Raw genomic sequence first — 22,004 nt, 5'->3', positions numbered from 1 at the left:
CCCTGCCTTTAGGGCAATGAATGGTCGAAAAAACGATGTGGCTTTTCTTTTTTCGCCCTTTTTCACTGAATCCAAAGTGGATTCACTTCGTGATGGTTAATGAGAGGAAAAAGACGTTGACTGACGAAAAGGGTGGAAAAAGAACAAAATGGAATCCGCGCCGAGTAGCTTTGACCGAGTTTTCCTTTTGATTTGATTAATGGTTGACAAAACTGTAATCATATCCTCACGGGGGGAATAGCTCCGGTCAAATATCTTCATCCTTAATTTCATCTTCACGAGTACAGATTATCCTCGTGGTACATCGGATTGTTCTGCTACACTCATGATTCCAATTAACCGAAGAACCTTATAGTGGCAAACTGTGACGTGTGTATACCGTCTTTACAAAGTTGAATTAACGGAATGATTTTTTTGTGATGTTTTGCGCCATTTATTGTGTATCGGCAGAATTAAATAATGTCTCCGATTATTCGCGTTGTTTGTAATTACGAGTTAAATTGTTACCATTTTTTTTGCCTCGTTACATCTTTTCCAAAATCACTGACCAAGACTGAGATTCACAATATCAAAGGACTGTCTGTACTCAATTCACCCATGAATATTTTTACCTCCTCTCCATTCGCAGCTGAAGATGTTTGCTTCCGCTCCATTCGAAGATGTCTGCCTCCACTTCATCAGCAGCAGAAGACGCCTGCTTCCGTTTCATCAGCAGCTGAAGACGCCTGCCTCAACTCCATTCACCCATGAAGATGTTTAACCCACTTTATTCGCAGCTGTTTGTTTATTTGTCTCTACTCTATTCAAAGTTCAATATGTCTTCCTTCGCTTCATTCTAAGCCGAAGATGTTTGAACACTGTTCCTCCACAGAATTCACTCATGAAGAGTGCTTTTCCCGCTCTATTCAAAGCTGAAGATGTTAACCTCCACTTCATTCACAGCTGAAGATGTTTGCTTTCACTCCATTCAAAGCTGAGGATGTCTGGCTCCATTCGCTGCTGGAGATATCTGCTGCGGCTTCAGGAGTGGTTGAAAAAGTGAACCACTGTTTAATAATTTGATAAAATATGAAGTATTTTTGTTCTCATCGAAAAGTGGTGTGGCTAAAAATCTTAAGACCAATGAACAGCAATAATGTATCAAGGATTTCAAAAGATACAATACAAATATTCTAGAGCTTAGATGACATTCTGCAGTAGTTGTTGCCATCGTTGAACGGAGGTGAAGCAATAAGCAAAGTAATACCCTAAAAAATTGAATCTTGACGTGTGAATGATACGATAATGTAGAAATTCTACAAGGTTCAGTTGGGCACTTTTTACACTTCTTATGAGTAAGAAAACAACGAAGGGCTGTTCATTCCACAATGAGAGAGGCGCCGACATGAAAAAAAACATTGGGGGAGCCCTGAAAGTCGTCCCGTATGTATATACGGGACTCAAGTCCGCATACGCAGGAGATTGTGCGTGCATTGCATTGTTTCTTTCTGAAATTATTGGGGGGAGGGGGCTTAACCCCTTTACAAAATTTATTTGGTGGGAGGGGCTAAAATGGCCTCGGCCCTAGGTTCTGGTAACCTATGCAAAAGGATATACATTACAACATTGTTTCTCAACCTTCCTAAACCCAAAGACCAGTAAAATATCTGAAACAATTCGAAGGACCACTGGCGTTCCGTGATACGGGACATCCCAGAACTTTCAGTTATTAAGAACTGTTTTATACATTTATCCACTTAGGTTGAGAAACGCTGCTTTGCATGGACTATTACAGCCTATTAGGACCAGAACTTTGAGAATCAATTCAAAACGACTTGATCAAGATTTGCACAGTCAAAAATTGTAGCGATGACTTTGCTAATCACTGGCCTGTTCGGGCTTCTGCAACTTGGAAACAAGCATTTTTCGATTTATTGTAGGAGTTCTTAACCTTTTTTGGCGCGACCCAAAACCAACAACAAGAAATGCCCGCGACCCATGGGACTTTGTTTTTCGAAATTAGTAAAATCAGCGATGCGATATGTGCATTTACAACAGGACTGTAAGTGGTACGACACATTTGGAAGTCATTGCGAATAAAGTTTGGGCCGTTACCCATCTAGAATTCATAGCTGCTAGTAAAGTTGCACGCCCCATTTCGGAATCCCTGAGAATCAAGTTCAGGTCGTGACTCTCGGCTCATAAATCCTTGGCTGTTAGCGAATTTGTATGACCCATTTCGGAAGCCCCTGCGAATCAAGTTTGGGTCATGACCCATAACTCATAATTCCCTAGCCATTGGAACGACGGATTTGAACGACTCATCTCAGAAACCAAGTTTGGGTCGTGACATTTAGCTCAAGAATCCCTGACTGTTAGTGGATTTGAACAACCAATCTCGAAAGCCAAATTAAGTTCGTGGCTGAAAGCTCAAGAATCCTTGGCTACTTGTGGATTGGTTCGACTAAACTCAGAATCCCCTGTGAATGAACGCACAGTTCGGGTCGTAACCCATCCATAGCTCAAAAATCCCTGACTGTTTGTAGATTTGAACGACCCGTCTCGGAAGCCAAGTTTGGGTCGTGACCCATAGCTCAAGAATCCCTGACTGTTAGACAGTAGTTTTCTCTAATGATTCTGAAGTTATTTCTTTCAATAATTATGAAATCATTAATTCTGAAATTCTATCTGAAAGTAATTTTGAAACTATTTCTTCCACCGATTCTGGAATTATTTTCATTAAGGTTTTTTGCCTCAGTATTTCTTTAAATTCTCTAACAACTTAAGCCCTTTCGTCGGTGGGCCACTGCACGAGCTTTGGGTGACATACGTGGCCCGCGGGTCATTTGTAAGAGACCCTCTGATCTAGGGGATCAAAAGCATTATACGAATTTCTCGAGATGGGCAATCGCCATGTCCTGCACATTTCAAGCTGAACGCAAGTCATGCGTTTTAAGCTGAACGCAAGTTATGCGTTTTAAGCTGAACGCAAGTTATGCGTTTTAAGCTGAACGCAAGTTATGCGTTTTAAGCTGGACACAAGTGACTTTCTCTTTTCGAAATGAAAGCAAGTGACTTTCTCTTTTCGAAATGAACGCAAGTCACTTACGCATTTCAAGCTGAACGCAAGTCACTTACGCATTTCAAGCTGAACGCAAGTCACTTACACATTTCAAGCTGAACGCAAGTCACTTACACATTTCAAGCTGAACGCAAGTCACTTACACATTTCAAGCTGAACGCAAGTCACTTACACATTTCAAGCTGAACGCAAGTCACTCGTTTTAAGCTGGACGCAAGTGACTTTCGCATTTCGAGATGAACGCAAGTGACTTTCGCATTTCGAGATGAACGCAAGTGACTTTCGCATTTCGAGATGAACGCAAGTGACTTTCGCATTTCGAAATGAACGCAAGTCACGCATTTTAAGCTGGACGCAACTGACTTACGCATTTCAAGCTGAAGGCAAGTTACCTACGTATATCTAAAGGACACGTAAAACTCCAACTCATATCTAAAGGATACGGAGGCGTTCGGGGCATCCCTAAAGCTACACAATCTCTTTGACTGAAATTTCCACGAGTTGCACATCAATCTGAGACATTGATTTCAAGCGCAGTACGTTGAAAATGGCAACATCGAACGTTGCAGGCCCGTAGCCAATAGTTCGGCCATCTTTTTCCCTTTTTTTGGTCATTTTCTCGCATTTCGGGGGACGACGACCAGTCCCCCCAAGTCCCTTACCGCTACGACCTTGGAACGTTGGTATTGAATATATGACTTCCTATTCATCGATTGACATTGAAGTCCGATTGAAAGGACCCTGAATAACGTCTGATCAGTTGATATTTATTTTATTCTGAAAGATTAAAAAAGCTCTGGACATTTCGAAAAACAAACAGTGTCTGAAATGTTTTCTCCATCACTCATGTCACGAAATTAACGCGTATTGTGTATTGTGTTTGGTGGAGCGTGATTCAATCTCTCTCTCGCGTACGCAGAATAGAAATTTCTCCTATTATTCTTCTTCCAACTGAAAACCATCGGAAGCTGCGACTCTGGACTCTTCCTTTCAAAAGCACGTATATATATGTCCGTGCTTCCTACAATCTATTGCCCGGCCCAACGCAACAATCGGCATTTTCAAACTTCTTAGCAGATAGATAGTGAAAAAAAGCTCTTTCTCTTTCCATTATATTATTCCACGTCTCGCCTTTTCCGAAAATATCTTGCGTAATAACAGCAGCAATCACTACCAGAAGAAATAATAATAACATTCGGCTCTCCATCTTCGTGTGTCCTCTAATAAGAGAGAGTGTGTGTGTGTGGCTTCCACTAAACGGTAAGCCACAGGGTTTTTTTTTTTACCCCCGTTATAAAAAAGGCATGTATTATAAAGATTCTGATCTGGCTTTCATTGTGAATAATGTGGCTTTCGGAAATTAGGACAAGGGCTGCCGTCGCCATAATAGGGTGGAGCACATTCGCTAACTGTAAAAAAGAGAAACAAGAAGTAGAGAGCGAAAAAAACTGTGCCGATTTTCGGACGTGATGGCCGGTGCTGGCCTGATCCCTACGGAAACCCACCTGTTGACCACGCCACAGGATTTTAAAAAGACGTTGCAAGTGTTTTACGGATTCTTTTCTGTCTTCCGATTCGAAAAAAAGGTGGTGCTTCCAATTTCTCCCCAGTCTCGAGCATCTAATTTCACACGAATGCACTTTTTTAAAAATCTTAACTTGGTAATATATTTCCCCACTGATTGCGAATGTTTCATTCAATAAAAACATTATGTGTGTGCATTTATTTATTTACTTATACAATAATGTTGGCCGAGGCCTATACATGCGGTTGATGGTGATAGAAAAAAATGTTTTACATTTTTCGAAAACATCAATAGCGTGGGTGAATCAGCGACAGTGGAGGGGAGTAAGTTCCAGATAGCTTAGTGACTTACATTCAGCTTGGAATGCGTAAGTGACTTGCGTTCAGCTTGAAATGCGTAAGTGACTTGCGTTCAGCTTGAAGTGAGAAAGTGACTTGCGTTCAGCTTGAAATGCGTAAGTGACTTGCGTTCAGCTTGAAATGTGAAAGTCACTTGCGTTCAGCTTAAAATGCTAAATTTAAAGCATTCAATGGAAGCAGAGATAAGATTTATCTTATGTGGATAGTGAAGTCTGCTAGAGCAGTGGTTTTCAACCTTTGGAAGTCCGCGGACCGGTAGGATTACTTTTTTTTGTGGAAGGCCCGGTCATAAACTCAACTAACGGGAAATAAATAGGGAAAAATGAAAAGTGATAAATTCACGACCCGGTTTGACTGATCTCAGAACCCGGTACCAGGCCACGGTCCAGCGGTTGAGAAACACTGTGCTAGAGATATATGTCGGCTTGGAGATAATACCGTAGGTATCGAAATTTAAATGTTTATGGAGAACTTTAAAAATCACGGTTAATCGAGAAAAAAGTCGGTGAGTACTTAAGAGAGAGAAGATAAAGTTCGCGTTTTAGTTCATAGACAGACACAAAGGAGGACAAACTGTCGTAGATAAAACGGGTGGATATGTTGATATTGGTACTGATTTTAGCTTCTCAATATTCCTAGCAGTGTAGCTGTCCCAAATTTCGAAGTCATAGGAGAGTAAAAAGTATAAGTTTGCTAACAGAGGTATTTAATATCGAGAGCAGTGTTTAAGGTTGTGGATAAGGAAGAAGAGTTTGTTTGAAGAAGAGTTGATACATTTTTGATAGATATAATCGATATGTTTATTCTAGCGCAGGTCTGCTGAACTGATGACACCGAGGTATTTATATTGAAAAACCTGGGATATAGAGAGGTTATTAATATAGAGTATGAGAATTCCAGAGGTAAAACTCTCATGGAAACCGTTTTAGAGATGTTGAGAGGCATTTGCCGTGAGGAACACTATAAACGTGTATTAATGTTGATGTGTGAAGCGCAATATTCGATTAAGCAGAGAGAAGTCGTCGAAACTATCAAATTAAGAGGGCAATTTCAACATACATTGTCTCTATCGGAGATATTTTAGTGACGAAGAATTTTACTTGTTTGAGCGGGGTATCCGTTATCCGATTAAGCGGGGCTGACTGCACCTTTAGAGCATATATTATGAAGATCAAGTCCAACAATATTCACTCAAAATACAAAAAATTGAACGCCAGATAGCTGTTCCAAGGCTAATATAGCCCCTTCGTCTGTGGAAAATGACCTATCTCACTATCTCTTTTGCCCTCATCATTATTACTATCACGAGCCAACTTTCGATCCGACCACATGGATTCATAATACTATAACAAGTCATTTTCAACTGACTACCATTATCCACTGGCTATATTATACTTGAAACCCCAGTCAGGTGTTCAAATTCTTTGTATTTTGAGCGAATATCTCGTTGGACTTCAGCTTTCTATAAATATTGATTATTTTCTGCTCGTGTACCCATGTTCTATGTACTCCAGTACATAGTATAGTTAAGTACCAGTAAAGATATGATAGGTTATTAGATCGAGACTGGCAAATTCTCAATCGCTATTCTTCAGGGACATTGGCACCACGCCCGTCAAAACAAAGTTGCTGAGCTGATTATGCAGCAGGTGACTTTCAAAGCCAGTGCTTCTGCTGCAGGGGAAGGAAGGGGGTTGCGTACGCCTCACAGATGAACTTTTCAAATTGATAAATCTTTAAATTTCACTATAAACAGTGACTTTCAAATACCCACCTCAGAAAGAATTCGTGTAGAATTCTATACATTTCTTTCCTCAGAAAGAAATGTATAGACAGTGGCACCATCTGTCAAATAAAATTTTAACTAATTCTGCAAACCGGTGTATTTTAAAATTCCAGCTTCACTCAATCGAACGTACCACTTGTTCCACCTTACTATCTATCACCAAGTGATGCTGTTTCAAAACTAAGGATCAAACCCTGCGTATAAAGCAGCATTTACTACCACGACCCCATCACAGCACGTAAATGGTCTGTTTTTAGATGAATGAAGAGTCGCATTTGGACGATGCCAACGTACCCGTGACCTTAACCTAAAAGAAAATTGGTAAGAAAAGAAAGTTAAGGACCTTCTTCCGCCTGCAGGTGTATCTTCTTCAACTTGACTTCCTTCCTTTTCTTTTTTTCCCTTCCAATACAGGTTGGCATTACAGACGAATGTCAAGAAACCACAGGTTCTGTTGTTGTTGTTATTGCTTCTGTAGTAAGTAGCAGGTGGATGAGTCAGTCCGCATCTCCTCAGGTAATAGTCACTCATCACGTGACTCCCTCGAAGGAAAAAAAAAGGGGGGGAAGGGATGTGTGTGTGTATAATCAAGGTCCCGTTACATAACGGAACTATATCAAGGTATAGGGAAGACGGGGTCCCTGCTTCAGTGATCTTTGGCGAACCTCACTGCCAATGTCTTTCATGTGGCCTCAATTATAACGTTTATTGTTATCATTTCTCTGAAGAGTGATTTTTTTTTTTGTGACTCTCACAAAATGGAGGTTGTTACGGGTCGTGGGACGTCAATTCACTTGTGCGTAAAACCCTCCCAAAAAATAGAGTATTATACTCATTCCATTCACACATTTTCATACCCGACGAATAATCATTCATTCATTCAAACTCTCCGAGCTTCCGCTGCCACTTCAAATTTCATTGGTTCCCCCAGAGGCGTACGCAGGGAGGTGCACGGGGGCCTGTGTCCCGAGGCTGACCAAAAATTAGAAAAAAAAATTAATATTTCAATGAAAAAAATGAATTATTGAAAGTAAATGCTCTTTATATGCTATATAAACCAATTTCAAATGCTATTAGGAGGGTGGTAACTTAAAATTTCTCGGAAAGAAAATTTTTTTGCCTCACCGCCCTCCAAAGGCCAATTCTGTGCACTCCCCTGGGCTCTCCTCACTGAAACAATCTCCCTTGAGAAACTTTCATCATTATAATATAGATACTCATCGATGGAATTAGTGCTTAATCAAGTTGACGATATAACCCTTTGAAGACGGGTCCTCTGGAACTGACCGGGGGCAGTAGATGCTATGATTATGGGATAACATGGGTTGATTCAAGTTCGGGTCGCTAAGAAAAAATATCTGGCAAGTAGTGGTGGTACCAATAAGTTTGGTAGACTTAAATAAAATCGGAGCGATGTTCATCTTGTCTAGGAACTTCGCAGAAATTCATAGATTAGGGGGGATTCTTAACATTTTGTGTCCCACGTTAAGAGGAACACGCAAGCTTTCCACGCATTTAAGTATGCAACACGCGTCTATTACGCATATCTAAGAGTAAGCAAACATCCTATGCATTTCTAGGAAGTTGTCAGGTCTCCTACGCATTTCTAGGGGAATGGAGGGGACTGTGCGTGCGTGCGTGTGTGTGTGTGCCTTTTACACATTTACTACTGAGTCAGTTGTGCCAGCAGTGTGAATTTTTAGTGCTTCTATCTGTATTTCAAATTGTCAGTGAATAGTAATGATTGAATATTTGTACCGTTGCAGAATTGTTGCTCTCTGGCAAGGCTTTTTTTGGAGAGATCGGCTCGCATTTACACCCCGAAGTCGGAAGCCTACAGAATTTTATTGTACACACCAGAATGGCGCGGGTGGGGGTTTGAACACGAGTCCGTCACTATGACCACTCGACCACCACAACGGTAGCCTAAAGGCTCTTTTGCAGGGCCCCATGCCTCTTTGCATATTTCGTAATACGCAAGCTTTCTACGCTTTTTTGGGAGGTCATTAAGTCTTCCAGCACATTCCGGAGGTGGGGTGCACGCCTTCCACGTATTTCTAAGGGTACGCAACTAATGTTTTTACGCATTTCTAGTGGCATGCTCCCCCTCCCCCACGTACTGTAATGGAAGTGTTACAGATCATTGGCGGGTCCCAATGATCAGATATTTCACTGACTATAGTGAACTTGTATAGCGAAAAACAAGAAAAATGATGAGAATTGTCTCGGGCCCCCAGGCTGGAGCCCTGTCAGTCCCACGTTTCTGGGACATTTCTAGGGAGGTGCGACACATGCCTTTTACGCATTTCTGAGGTCGTCAGGTTTCCTACGCATGTTTAGGGGGGGGGTGCATACTTTCTACGCACCTAAAGTGATACGTAACGCATGCCTCTCATGCACATCTAAGGGGTACGCAAGTACCACCAAAAAATAAAAACCCTTCAATATTTTTGCCCCCGACACGCAGAAACGGGAAATGAAATGTTTCTCTCCTCAACATCCTGTGAACGGAAACATGATTGCGTTGAACATGGGGGAGGGGGAGGACGGCATTACAATCGCTTAAAAGATCATCCAACCACCTAATAACACACTATTCAACCTTTCTCTTTAGAAATGAAGCCTCCTCCGCGACCCTTCAAAATAGAAAAGGGTCGAATTTACCCCCTCGTAGACGGACGGACGGACATCATCGTATGAGTGGATCTTGGCGGAACATTCGACCTATTTGCCTGCTACCTATTATAAGGCTTTTTTTTTTTTTGTGTTCTAGGTAAAAAAAAAGTCAGTGGTGGGAAATTGATGGGAAAACAGCATATTCATATGGGAAAGAGGAAAAAAAATGGTTTTAATAAATCTCGAATAGCCTTCCCAGAATTTTTTTCTGGAGAATGGGAAGTGGAAATAGCGTGTGGGTAATAATTACCCATAAGACCATGCAATTAAGGTTGACTTCCCCCCTGTTTTTTTTGTGGTGCTTCTGGGAATTTTCTGTCATGCAGAAAATGTTTAGTTTTTTTTTTATATTCGCCCCCTCCTATTAGAAATAGGTCCTGTATTGTTCTGTGGACGGACACCTTTCCGCTGATTTTGACAAACAGTGTACAGTAGTCTCAATTTTTATATAATGAAATTAATCTGAATTAAATATGAATTTTCGCGAACTCTGAGATTGTTTTTTCATTGAATATGAATTTTCATGAATTCTGAAATTTTTTTCCATGAAATATGAATTTCATTAATTCCCGAACTATTTTTTTATTGAATGAGAATTTTCATTAATACTGAATACATATTTGCGTTGAATATGGATTTTCATTCATTCTGAGCGTGATGTGGGGTATGTACCTGCAACCTTAAACACATTCTTTTAAGGAATTTACAACATTCCCTCTATACGGATAACCACTGTTCAATCAAACAACACTTGTATGAACAATGATTTCATTCACGTTTTACAAAATTAGGTCACGGGCCACATCAATCGATTCCGAGGGCCACATTTTGCCCGCGGGTCATGTGTTTAGTATGTATGGTGTAAGATTTTTCATCGGGGAAGGGGGGGGGGCAACTGCAAAGAGCTTTAAGGGGCCACATATGCCTCACTGACGAGGCGTCGAAGACCCCTGATTTAGATGCTCATACGAAAATTCGGCCTAGGATATGACAACATAATACTAAATGTACAAAAGCTAGACAAGAGAGTAGTTAGCGCGTCACATAACGGAATGGTGGCTAAAAGCAATTGAAGGCCCGAATTCTTTTTCATGAAAATTATCGGGCCCGTGGGGTCCTGAGGGTCTCTGAGACGCATCCTGGATTCCAAACTACAATCAATAGCGTGAAAAGTAATCCACACCCTGACGATTTCAGATTATTTCCATGTAAATTTCTGTACAAAAAAAACCCCAAAAATATATCGAAACTTGCCCGTTTTTCCCACGCCCAAAAAGAACTAAATGAGATTATTTTTGTTCTTCTTGATCAACATTTCTTACGTTTGACGTGTACAAGGGTGGAGACCGCCTCAAGAAGATGTTTGCATACGCAGTCGGTCCACAAAGGAAGTCAAGTCTCCGTAACAGACGTGTACCGGTCACTTGCCGTCACGTGACCAATATACGCTACTTTTATTTTCACAACTGACACCATATACAACCGAAAAGAAAAGAAAAAAAAAACCATCACATCGCCTTTCATATCAGAGAAACTTTCTCCATTGTGAAGTCAGTAAATGACGTAAAAATCACTTGAAGAAAATAAAACAATATATCGGGATTATTACAATACTGAGAGAGAGAGAGAGTGAGAGATTGATTGTTATGGCCGATTGTTATCATCATTATTTTGTTTTTTTTGTACATTGTTATTAAAAAAGAAAACAATGAGGTCAGTAAGAATGGTTCAGACGTAAATGAGGTATGTTAATTAGCACTGCGTACAATATCGTATATATATATCTCCTCTGAGAGAAAGGGAGAGATAAGCGTTTAAAATGTCTTATCTCCTTAAATTGTGACGGATTCGGAATGAGAAAAAGATTCCTTATTACTATAAGAACGGGTCCCGTTTTTTTATTCATTCTTCTTCGTGAAATAAGGCGTGACACGTATTATTTTTTTTTGTTTTCTTGAAGAAACGATCCATATTCTTAATTAACTTTCGATAATAATGTGGTGGGAGAGGAAACAGAAGAAAAAACACAAAAAATTGGTAGCGTGTCATGTGTCATTAGGTTCAGGTGGTATCGGGATCGTTTCGCGACGATCACGCGACACGATTATGAGAAGATTCTGTGAAAGTGGTTTTTTTTTTTTTGTGTGGTGGAATTGGGAGCAAGTCCTCTCTCGGACGTGCGTGTGAAATGTGTGCTGCCATCTCGTGTCGGAAGTAATCAAAATCCGATTAAAGAACCTAATAAAGATTGGCAGAGGCTTGTGCGTGCCTTCAAAAATTCGTGTAGGAGGTGCGAGTACTCACACGGATGAGCTAAAGGAGTTCTCATCCTTTGATACGCGAAGGAGCCGCGTGCTCCTGAAAATGCACAGGAGGTGTGAGTAATCCCAGAAATGAGAAGGGGTTGTTCGCACTCTTAGATACTCGCGGAAGCTGCGCTTTCCCCAATGAAAGTGCATAGGAAGACGCACAGAAATGAGCAGGAGGTATCCAAACGCTTAGATGAGCACAAGGGCTGTGCCCCCCCCCCCTTTAAAAATACGTAGTAGGTGTGCGTAATCCCAAAACTGAGCAGGGGTTGTTCGCACGCTCAGTTACGCACAGGAACTATGTGTTTCACCTAAAAATGCGGTACGAGGCATGGATACTCTCAGAAAAGAACTGGCGTTCGTTAACCTCTAGATATCCGAGGAAGCTATGCGTGCCTCTGAAAATGCGTAGGAGACGTGCAGGGATGAGTAGGTATATTCGTACATCTCTAGATAAGCGTGGGAACCGGTTGCGCTCCTCTAAAAATACATAGGAGGATTGCGTACTGTCAGAAATGAGCAGGTGTTTGCACCCCAAGATACGCGAGGAACCATCTACAATGCGTAGTAAGTATAGGTGCTCCCAAAATGAATAGATGTTTGAACTCTTAGATACATGCGCTATATACAATGATACATGATACAATGCTGTGCGTGGCCTTGAAAGTGCTGGGGGAGGGGGCGTGCCTACTCCCAGAAATCAACAGGAGGTGTTCGCATGCTTAGATATTCACAGGAGCCACGTGTGCCGTGGAAATGCGTTGGCAAGATGTGCTACTCCCAGAAATGAGTAGGTTCTCGTGCACTTATAGGTACGAGCAGGAGCTGGGTGTGCTCCCCCTGCAAATGTGTAGAAGGTGCACGTACCCTTTAGAATATGTAGAAAACTTGCATACCGCTAGGAATGCGTGAGGGCGGGCGGAACAAAAATAAAACCGTTTAAAATGCGCGCAAGCCTAGAGTGAATTGAAGAATCACGCAACCCTCAGAATGCGAATGCCTAAAAATGTGCAAAAGTCTTGCGCATCCCTAGGAATACTTAGGAAGCTTGCATACCTCCTACACGTAAGCTTGCACCTCCAAAAAAATACGCTTGCACAAATGCACACACACCTAAAAGAAACCGCACGAGAGGTTTTGTGCGTACTACTATTTTTTTTTTAATTTTTTCCCCTTAGATATAATCAGGAGTCCCAGGCAGGGCCGCAAGTAGATACTTCGTCACCCGGGGCAAGCATGTATTTTGGTACCCTCGTGTAATGTAGAAGGAGTAGTTAAAGAGTGAATTCGACTCCTCCTCCAGTCCAGCTTCCAGGGCACCAGACCCGTCTGTTTCCCCCCAGTTGCGGCCCTGGTCCCAGATACCTCAAGAAAGCGCAGAAGATTTGTGCATGCCTTTAAATGCTTAAGAAACTTGCATATCTCAAGAAATACTAGCCCTTAACAGTTGAAGGGATTGTGTTTTGATGTCTGGTGTTGGACAACAGAATGTCTGACCGCAACTGAAATAGTTTGGGCGTAAACCAGTCGAGCACAGACAAACGAATCCCTTGACGAGCTTTGAGTAGTGTGGATTCATTAACATTACAAGTCATCAATTATTTCGACACTTACCTGTCCGCCAATGAATGCTGGACAAACATTTCTGGAGGATTTTGATTCTGGTACTCTAAGGAAGGCCGTCCACTGTCCGTCTCTGGCAACCATCATATCCACCCAGGCCTTGACGCTTCCTCTTTCATCGACTACCTGGGAAGAAAAAAAAATTGAGACGTAAGAAAATAAGTCACCATGTCAGATGCAATTCTAGGGTCGTTTTGAGTAATGGGCCCTACGGGAAAAATATTTTTATGTGTGCCTCCCCACTCCCTACATTTGAATAGAAATGCCTGCTTACCTGCTTAATGTCGAAAATCTCAACCAGATCTCATTTTTATGAGTCCTCTCTGCAATTGAGGCCCACCCGGACCGTGCCGGGATAGCCCATGCTTTCAGATGGCCGTATGTATCAAGATCCTGGGAAGGGCAAATAGCCGAAAGCCTGCACGCGAAGCTCGTGACGTCACTGAAGAAGGCCATCTCAGTCACTGGATATAGAAGGCCGACACATGTGCCATCTTTACCCATTTTTGTATTATATATAATGGCCAAGATGACCTTCTTCAGTGACGTCACGAGTTGGGGCTTTCTGCTATAGACGGTAGTGACCATAGTCAGGATATTCGACTTCCGCTGGTAAAGAAAGAACCCTTCAACCAACTACTTAACCGTGATGTTCAAAGTAACTAAGACATATCAGACCAGACCAGAATTGAACCTTAAGCCGATTCCCAGCCCGCGAGGGCCAACTGCCGGCATAAAAACTGGCCAAGAAGGCCTGTGAAGAAGAAAATGTGTACAATGTTTGTAGATAGATATGTGTTTGCATGAATGTGTAGTGTATGTAAAAAGAACTGGTCAAATTGGTGAAAAGTCATGATCTGGCTATAAGCAGGCAAATGTCATCACAGTTCACAGAAGCAGGCAAATGTCATCACAAATCACAGAAGCAGGCAAATGTCATCACAGTTCACAGAAGCAGGCAAATGTCATCACAGTTCACAGAAGCAGGTCACACAATCTGCAGCTAGCAACATATATTCGAAGAGGAATGGGGAAAAAACATCACATGGGAGTCGTGACGCAAAACCCCCAGCTGTAACATCAAAAATGCAATACAGGTAATAAAGTTCTGTTTCAACTCAGTGCATCAGAAATTAATGGGGATTTACTATTGACAAATTTTATGTAGCAAAACAATCCAAAGTTCAAAAAGAGTCTTCTCGCTCTTTTTTTTTTTTTACACCTTTTCATATGTACATCATATATAGGTCAAAGTTCAATATGCAAGTTCAATTGAGAAATATATGTGTATATACAAAATTCAATAATGAGAAGATACAAATCGAATAGATGCGAATAAATGTCAAAAGTGGATAGATATAACATAGTATGCAAGTAATTTGAGTATATACAATTGAATGAGAGAATTTATGTATTAAAATAGTATGTATACAATGAGATTTGTAGAAGAAAGCATCTTTACAAATTCTCCCATGTAAGGCGCCCAATTTGTTTGGGCCTCCTATATTTCCTTAAGCAGTCAGCATCATAGTCAACAATTTCCCTCAGATGTTCGAATTGGGAACTAAACATTCGCTCGAATTGATCATTGTTTAATTTCTTAATGTATGTGAATATGTGAGGTATGTCCAAGTCTTGTCTGATGTTTATTCCACGAACAAACCAAGGGGCTCCAACAAATCTTCTGAGTATTTTGTTCTGCATAGTCTGTAGTTTTTTGATATTCGTTTTACAAGCATGCGCCCAAGCTGGCGAAGCATAGAGTAGAGTAGGTCTTATTATGGATTTAAAAAGAATAATTTTGTTCTTTAATGAAAGTTTTGCCTGTGGAAATGTGATGCGATTGAGCATACCCATAATTCTATTAGATTTGTTTATTGCATGATCAATGTGTGAAGAGAAAGATAGATTTTTGTTGAGGATACAGCCCAAGTATTTTATTTGTCTAACAGGGCTTAAAGATTGTGTACCAATTTGAAGTCGTCTGTCCGGTATTTTACGACGTCTAGTGAACCATAAAAATTTGCATTTGTCACTATTCAGTTGGATGGCAGATTGATCACACCAATATTCTATTTCATCCATGGTTTCTTGTAAATTGTTGAAGGCCTGATTTGCATCCCTGCTACTGCACAAAACTGCACAGTCGTCTGCAAATAAAGATATTATGCCATTTTGGGGACAAGGTATGTCATTAATGTATAGCAGGAACAGTTGTGGCCCCAACACACTGCCCTGAGGCACAGAGGCATGAATTTGTTTTATTGAAGAAAGTGTATTTTGAATTTTTACTTGAAAAGTTCGACCTAAAAGATAGTGATAGAAGAATATGACCATATGCGGAGGCATATTTAAGTCAATGAGTTTGGAAAGCAATGTAGCATAATCACAACGGTCAAATGCTTTTGCTATATCTAAGAATGATGCAGCCACAAAATCAAAATTGTTAAAAGCTTCATTTATGAACTCTGAGACTCTAACCAGCTGTGTCACACAAGAGTGATCAGGCCGAAACCCGTGTTGTTCGGGTCTAATTAAATGATTTTCATTGATGAATTGTGTAAGTCTATTTGCGGCAATCTTTTCAAAGATTTTACTCCAGTTGCTCAGTAAACTTATTGGTCTGAAGTTTTGTGCCATAAGTGGGTCAGTCCCAGCTTTGTGAATTGTTTTTATAACAGAATGTTTCCAAGGTTTTGGAAAATAATTTAATGTTAAAGCACTGTTGAAAATTTCTGTTATGTGAGTAATGATATTTTCTGGCAGGCACTTCAAGGCCTTATTGCTAATTTCATCAGCACCTGGTGCTTTTTTGACATCCAACGAGTTGATGATTGAGCTGATTTCATCATTCGTTGTTAGATCCATGTGACATGTAGAATTATTTGTGTGAAAGTGAATAAATTGTGCGACTTTTCTACGAAGCCGCAGTTTAGTATTGTTAGGCTGATTCCTATTGGGTGAAAATTGCCCTTCATAAGTAGTTGCGAATGCTTCAGCAATTTCCTGATCTGTGTAAACAATTGTGTTGTCTGTCTTTTTAATTTTGTTAATTCGTGTAGTTTTGGGCTTACATATCCGCCAAGCTTTCCATAAATTGCCGTTTTCTGCTGTAGCATTACCCACAAAGTCAGAAAAACGGTCATTGATGTGAGATGCAACTTCTTTTTTGATCTCCTTTTGGAGTCTGTTTAAAATTATTCTGTCTAAGGCACCTCTGTACCTCTGCCACTTTTTCCTAACCTAAGACATATTAAATTTAGATAAATTATTGATTTAAAATTATCTTTTTCAAAAATCAAATAATGTTAGAAGATAACATTTCTTGAATATTGAATAATTTTAATCTGAAAACAATGTTTTTAAATCTAATTAAATAATTAAAGAAAACACACAAACAATACACGGCAAAATAAATATTTCAATAATCATGATTTTATTTAAAGAGCGCCATCTAACGGATTTCAACTTCTCAATTTAAATACGGGACACAAAAAGAATTGCAGGAGCAACGCCATTTTCAAACGTCCAACAACCTGAGAGGACTGTTGATATCGTGATGCAGGACATGAATTATTCTTAAGTAGGAGTTCTTAACCTTTCGTGTTCCTCAGACCCTCGTGACGTAAATGCCTAAGACGCTCATGTACCCTCTGAAAATGCGTATGAGGCTTGCATGTTCGTAGAAATGCGTCAGATTCTATGCTTCATTTAGATGTGTTTAGAACTCTTGAGTTCTTTTTGACGTATGTAAGAGTTTTGCGTTCTTTATCTCTTCTAAATCGATCACAACTCCAGCATATTGCCATTACACGCAATTTACTACTACTGCTTTTTATGTAATTAATTACTATTTTATGACCCCTTTCAGGGTATAATGAGTTGTGCCGGACGTGTGTGCGCGCGCCTGACAGTAGGCATTGGTATACGCCTACTGTTATGAGGAGAAAGTGCTGCCATCAGCAGTTAGAGATGTGAGTGAAGTATAATGACCGAATATTTGTTCAGTTGTCCGGTCTGCCGTTCTCTATATGGCGGAGTTTACTTTATTAAGCGAGAAAAAATCAGTTCGCATTTTCTTCTTCAAGTTCGAAAGCCCACTAAAAAAAAACCTTGCGTACTGCTAGAAATGCACTAAAAGTTTGAGCGCAGTTAGAAATGCACAGAAGGTAGTAATAATAATGCTAATAATACAATAAAGCTAAAAATGCACAGGTACTGGCCGTATAGCTAAAAATACCAAAAAAAAAGAACAGGATTCCTGCGTAATACTAAAACTGCACAGTCTGAAAATGCACAGAAGACTTGCTTACTGCTACATCACGAGAGACCTGCGTACCGCTATAGAAGAGCAGAAAGCCTGAGTACCGCTATAGAAGAGCAGAAAGCCTGAGTACCGCTATAGAAGAGCAGAAAGACTGCGTACCGCTAGAAATCTGCAGAATGCTTGCGTACTGCTATAAATGCAAAGGAAGCTTGCGTACCGATAGACATTCACAAGAAGCTTGTGTTCTGCTATATCACAAGGGGGCCCGAGCACAACTAGAAATCCTCTGAAAGCTTGGAAATGCAAAGGAAGCCACAAAACCCTGCTTACCGCTAGAAATCAGCTGAAGGATAGAGGACCACTAAAATGCATAGGAAGCTTGCATGCGGCTAAAAATGCATGGGAGGCTTGGGAACGGCAAAAAATGCATAGAGAGCTGGGATACGGCTAAAAATGCACAGGAAGCTTGTGTAAAGCTAAAAATGCGTAGCAGGCTTGCGTACGGCAAAAAAAAAAAAAAAAAAAATCATAAGTAGTATGCGTAGGCCTATAGCCAGAAGTACACAGGAAGTGCCAGTACTCAATTTTTCTTTGATCATTTCAAATCATTCGAAACTGATTTCGAAAATTCACAAACAAATGTTTCAATTAGATAGGCAAAGAAATAAAGAGAAAAGCCACCCAATCCTCCTCCCACATTATTTCTCTTCCATTGCGACTGAATAAGTACAACGAATACATCACGGGGAAAATACCAGAAAAGCCCTCCACACTCTTGACAAGTATAATTGGAAAAAAAAAGGCGAATTATATCATTGTGCAAGGGTGGATACGTGCCATTTTTTTAAATATATATATATATCTGGGTGCAGAGGAGAGTCCTCCATCCATGCTCTCAAGAACCATATCGTACGGAATGAAATTAAATAAGAAAATGAGTGGCAACGTGAAGATCAAGATTGAGATGATGAAGTGAGTGTAAAATGGGGAAGAAACGTTAAACGTTTAATCCTCGGATCAAGTTGGGCGTCGCTCGTGGCCCCTGACAGCGGGTGGCCCGATCTCGAGAGAATAAAAAACCCACTCTCGCATGTGTATCTAACTCTATATTCCATTATTATTATTATTTACGTGTCTCTGGTGCTTTTATTCTGAATCTGATTCCGAAATTCATGGCGTCGTATTTTTTGAAAGAATTCAGTCGTTCTTATTTTCCCATTCGTTATGAAATTCCCCCCCCCCTTCCCCCCGTTACATAACAATGTGGATTGTTTGGAAATAGGGTGAAAATGAATTCAATTATCAAAAACATTCGTTTTGGGACACAATATGGATTGTTAATCATAAGAGAGATGCCTTAATAGTTAGGGATATTCTCGTTGATTTCCGCATGAGCTGAGGCAGGGCGCTATAACTTAGAGGCCCCTAAATTTAAATAGTTATTTTTTTTTAGGTCTGGGAGGGGAGGGGGGTCTTCAATACATGGGCCAGTGCCATATTTGGCCCTCAGAGCTTTTTGTCATAGCCCACCGATCATTTTCAGAAAACGGTTCAAAACATTGAAAAACAATAAAAATTCTAGAATTAAGTAAAGAAATAATTTTGGAATCAATAAACGAGAAATAATTCCAGAACAAATTAAATAAATAGTTCTAGAACTAGGCATAGAAATAATTTCGGAACTAATTGATGGGAACCATGGGTGGAGATACGGGGTGGAGTCGACTGATCTAATGTATATATATGTATATATTAATTGACGTCATCATCATCGTGCCCCTCAGCAATAATGACCGTTCCCCTCCCCCCCAGACTCCCAAGTCTATCTCCGCCTATGATGAGAACTCAGAATCAAAGAAAGGAATAATTCCATAAGTTAGAGAAAATTCAGAATCACTGGAGGAAATAATTTTACAATTTTAGAACAAAATAATTTCAGAATAAATGAAAAAATAATTTCAGATTAAAAGAAAAGAATAACTTTCAGATATAGAAATTATTCCACAATCAATAAGAGAATAATTGCGTAATTATTGAAAGAAATGATTTTAAGATATATTGAGAAGGAAAAATTTCAGAATTTCAGAGATAAACGATTACAGAATCATTTAAAGGGATTTCAGATTGAAATTAATCTTAGAATTGATTAATTAGTCAGTAATTAATCGAAAAGTTTTTCAGAATTAGTGAAAAACATTATTTCAGAACTAATCAAAATTTATAATTAATATGAGAAATAATTTCAGAATAAATACAATTTTTCAATTATTTTTAGTCCTTCTTAACTCAAAAGGCACTAAATTAGCCTCTATTAAAAAGGCACTAAATTTTGTGAGTTGGTGGCCCGCGGGCTTCGTGGGAAGTTTCTATTTGGCCCGGCATGTCTGACAGATTGAAGACCTCCAGTTCTAGGGCTATCGTGCATACTCTCCAAGGCCGTATTTAGACGTAAAAATATCGTCCTAATCCAGAAGGAGTACTCATGCATCAAGGTGAAAGGCTCTCAATAATTTTGAGAGAGCAGTCAAAGAGAGATAAATAAGTTGAATGTGGCCTCTCTAGGCCTGTGACTGGATTGCTAGACCCGACTTTTATTCGTAGTCGCAGCTCTGATGCTCCTGTAGCCTCTAAAGCCTTGCCGTTCCTCTCTCTAGTTTAAATCGTGCCATTTCCACTAAAAACGATCTATATCTTATTGCTCGGTTTTCGTTGCGTGAGGAAAGATAATGCTCATACATTGGGGGGACTCTAGCCGGAGGCCTCAGAATGAATCCTATTATTTTTGTTTTTACACTATGCCGTAGAAAATTCTGGCTTGGGACCTGCCGAAGATCTTAGCCTAGGGGCTCGGATCCACGAATTAGGGGCCCATGAGAAAAGTTGAAGTGACTAGAATATTTTGGGCTGAATGAGACTATCTTGTTAGATGCCGTATCAGCGCTGCGAGAAATATGTTCAGAGGAATTGGTCTCAGAACCATTTTATACCCGAAAATACAGAACAGAATTGTTTGATGCGTTGGCCTCAAACAAGAGAAAGGAGGGCAGGGATCCACCCGCCAAAGATCTCAGCCCAAGCGCCTGGCTCCAAGATGCGGGGAGCCATGGTCTGATGCCGTATAAGGTGACGTATCCAAGTTTATTCTCGTTCTTCGTGGACTAAAATTTATGTGCGCATAGAAAAATGTTCTCTCCACTTGTTAATATAAGATTCCTTGAAAGACTGGTTATTTGTGGAGATGAAGATTACAAGGTTACAAGGAAGAAAATTCATCACCCCCCCCCCCCCGGGAATCGAACCCCGGTCTCTCGCTTGTCGGATGTGAGTGCTCTACCATCTAAGCTATGGAAGTATAGAATATTTTAACTTTGGAGCGTATATATATGTTGAAAGGCTCCGTACACCGACTTCTATTTGCTTCCATAGCTTAGATGGTAGAGCAATCGTCCGGCAAGCGAGAGACCGGGGTTCGAGTCCCCGTGGGAACAGTGATGAATTTTCTTCCTTTTAATCTTCAGCTCCACAAAAATAACCAGTCTTTCAATGAATCTTGTAAATTGTATTCGTCAATGTAAGTGAAATTGGTTCGATTCGGCGGAAATTTCCTCCGATTGGGTTAAAAAATGATTTGATTCATCTGATTAGACGAATCACTGCAATTCTGCCAGACCAATATCGGTAATTTACAACGGGAAAATTATTTGAATTGATTTAGGTGCATTGGAGTTGAAAAAAAAAACATATTTAATTCTTAAATATCAAAAGAATTTTCACTTCTATGATAAGGTTTTTGGCCTAGTTTTGTGGCATCATATTCTATACAAGTGTTTTTGCTACCAGAAAAACACCAAAACAAGGGTCATTGTAACTTCTCACTTCACATTCCAGTGCCATTCGATACGTGAAAACATTATTTCCAACCAATATACGCATACCATTAAAATATTAGATTACTGACCTATCTCGAAAAGTATTTAAAAAAAAAATGAAATATCCTATTAGATTTCTGAGCAGGATTCGCCAAAAAACAAGCCAAAAAATATATATATATATTCAAAAATCCCTCCTTTTAACCACGAAAAATAAACACCACATTCATTAAAATACGAAGCCAGTGACACTTATTCCAGAAATTTCAATTTTTCAAATAATATTCAGATTTTATTTTCGGTGCGTGTCATTGGCTCCCCGATCATAAATGGGAGGAGCTCTCTTTCGAAAAAAATAAATAAAATTTTGTGAATCTATTTTTGCAATTCTGTAAATAACAAGGAGGTTATTTAATTTTTCTTTTCTCTTCCCAATTTCAGTCTCGAGACTCTTATTTTTAAGGGGGAAAAAAATTGCTGTTTACCATCGATTTTCAAGTTCAAAGTCTCATTTCAACAAAAAAAAAAG

At 40.0% G+C, this 22,004-nt stretch overlaps 1 protein-coding gene across 1 annotated transcript in view; it reads right to left on the bottom strand.

Moving 5' to 3' along the window:
• The window catches only part of LOC149081272 (histone-lysine N-methyltransferase MECOM-like), a 250,487-nt gene that overhangs the window by 123,219 nt on the left and 105,264 nt on the right, over positions 1-22,004 (bottom strand). Inside the window, exon 3 of the mRNA XM_089238110.1 lies at positions 13,331-13,465. Within this exon, the coding sequence (XP_089094236.1) occupies positions 13,331-13,465 (135 nt within the window). The remainder of the gene's footprint in view (positions 1-13,330; positions 13,466-22,004) is intronic.

This window comes from Pholcus phalangioides, unplaced genomic scaffold, assembly GCF_987345545.1.
Source record: "Pholcus phalangioides strain wild (caught in Gottingen) unplaced genomic scaffold, Ppha-v1.0 ptg000010l_1, whole genome shotgun sequence".
Lineage (NCBI taxonomy): Eukaryota > Metazoa > Arthropoda > Arachnida > Araneae > Pholcidae > Pholcus > Pholcus phalangioides.
This window is presented reverse-complemented; position numbering and strand designations above follow the sequence as displayed.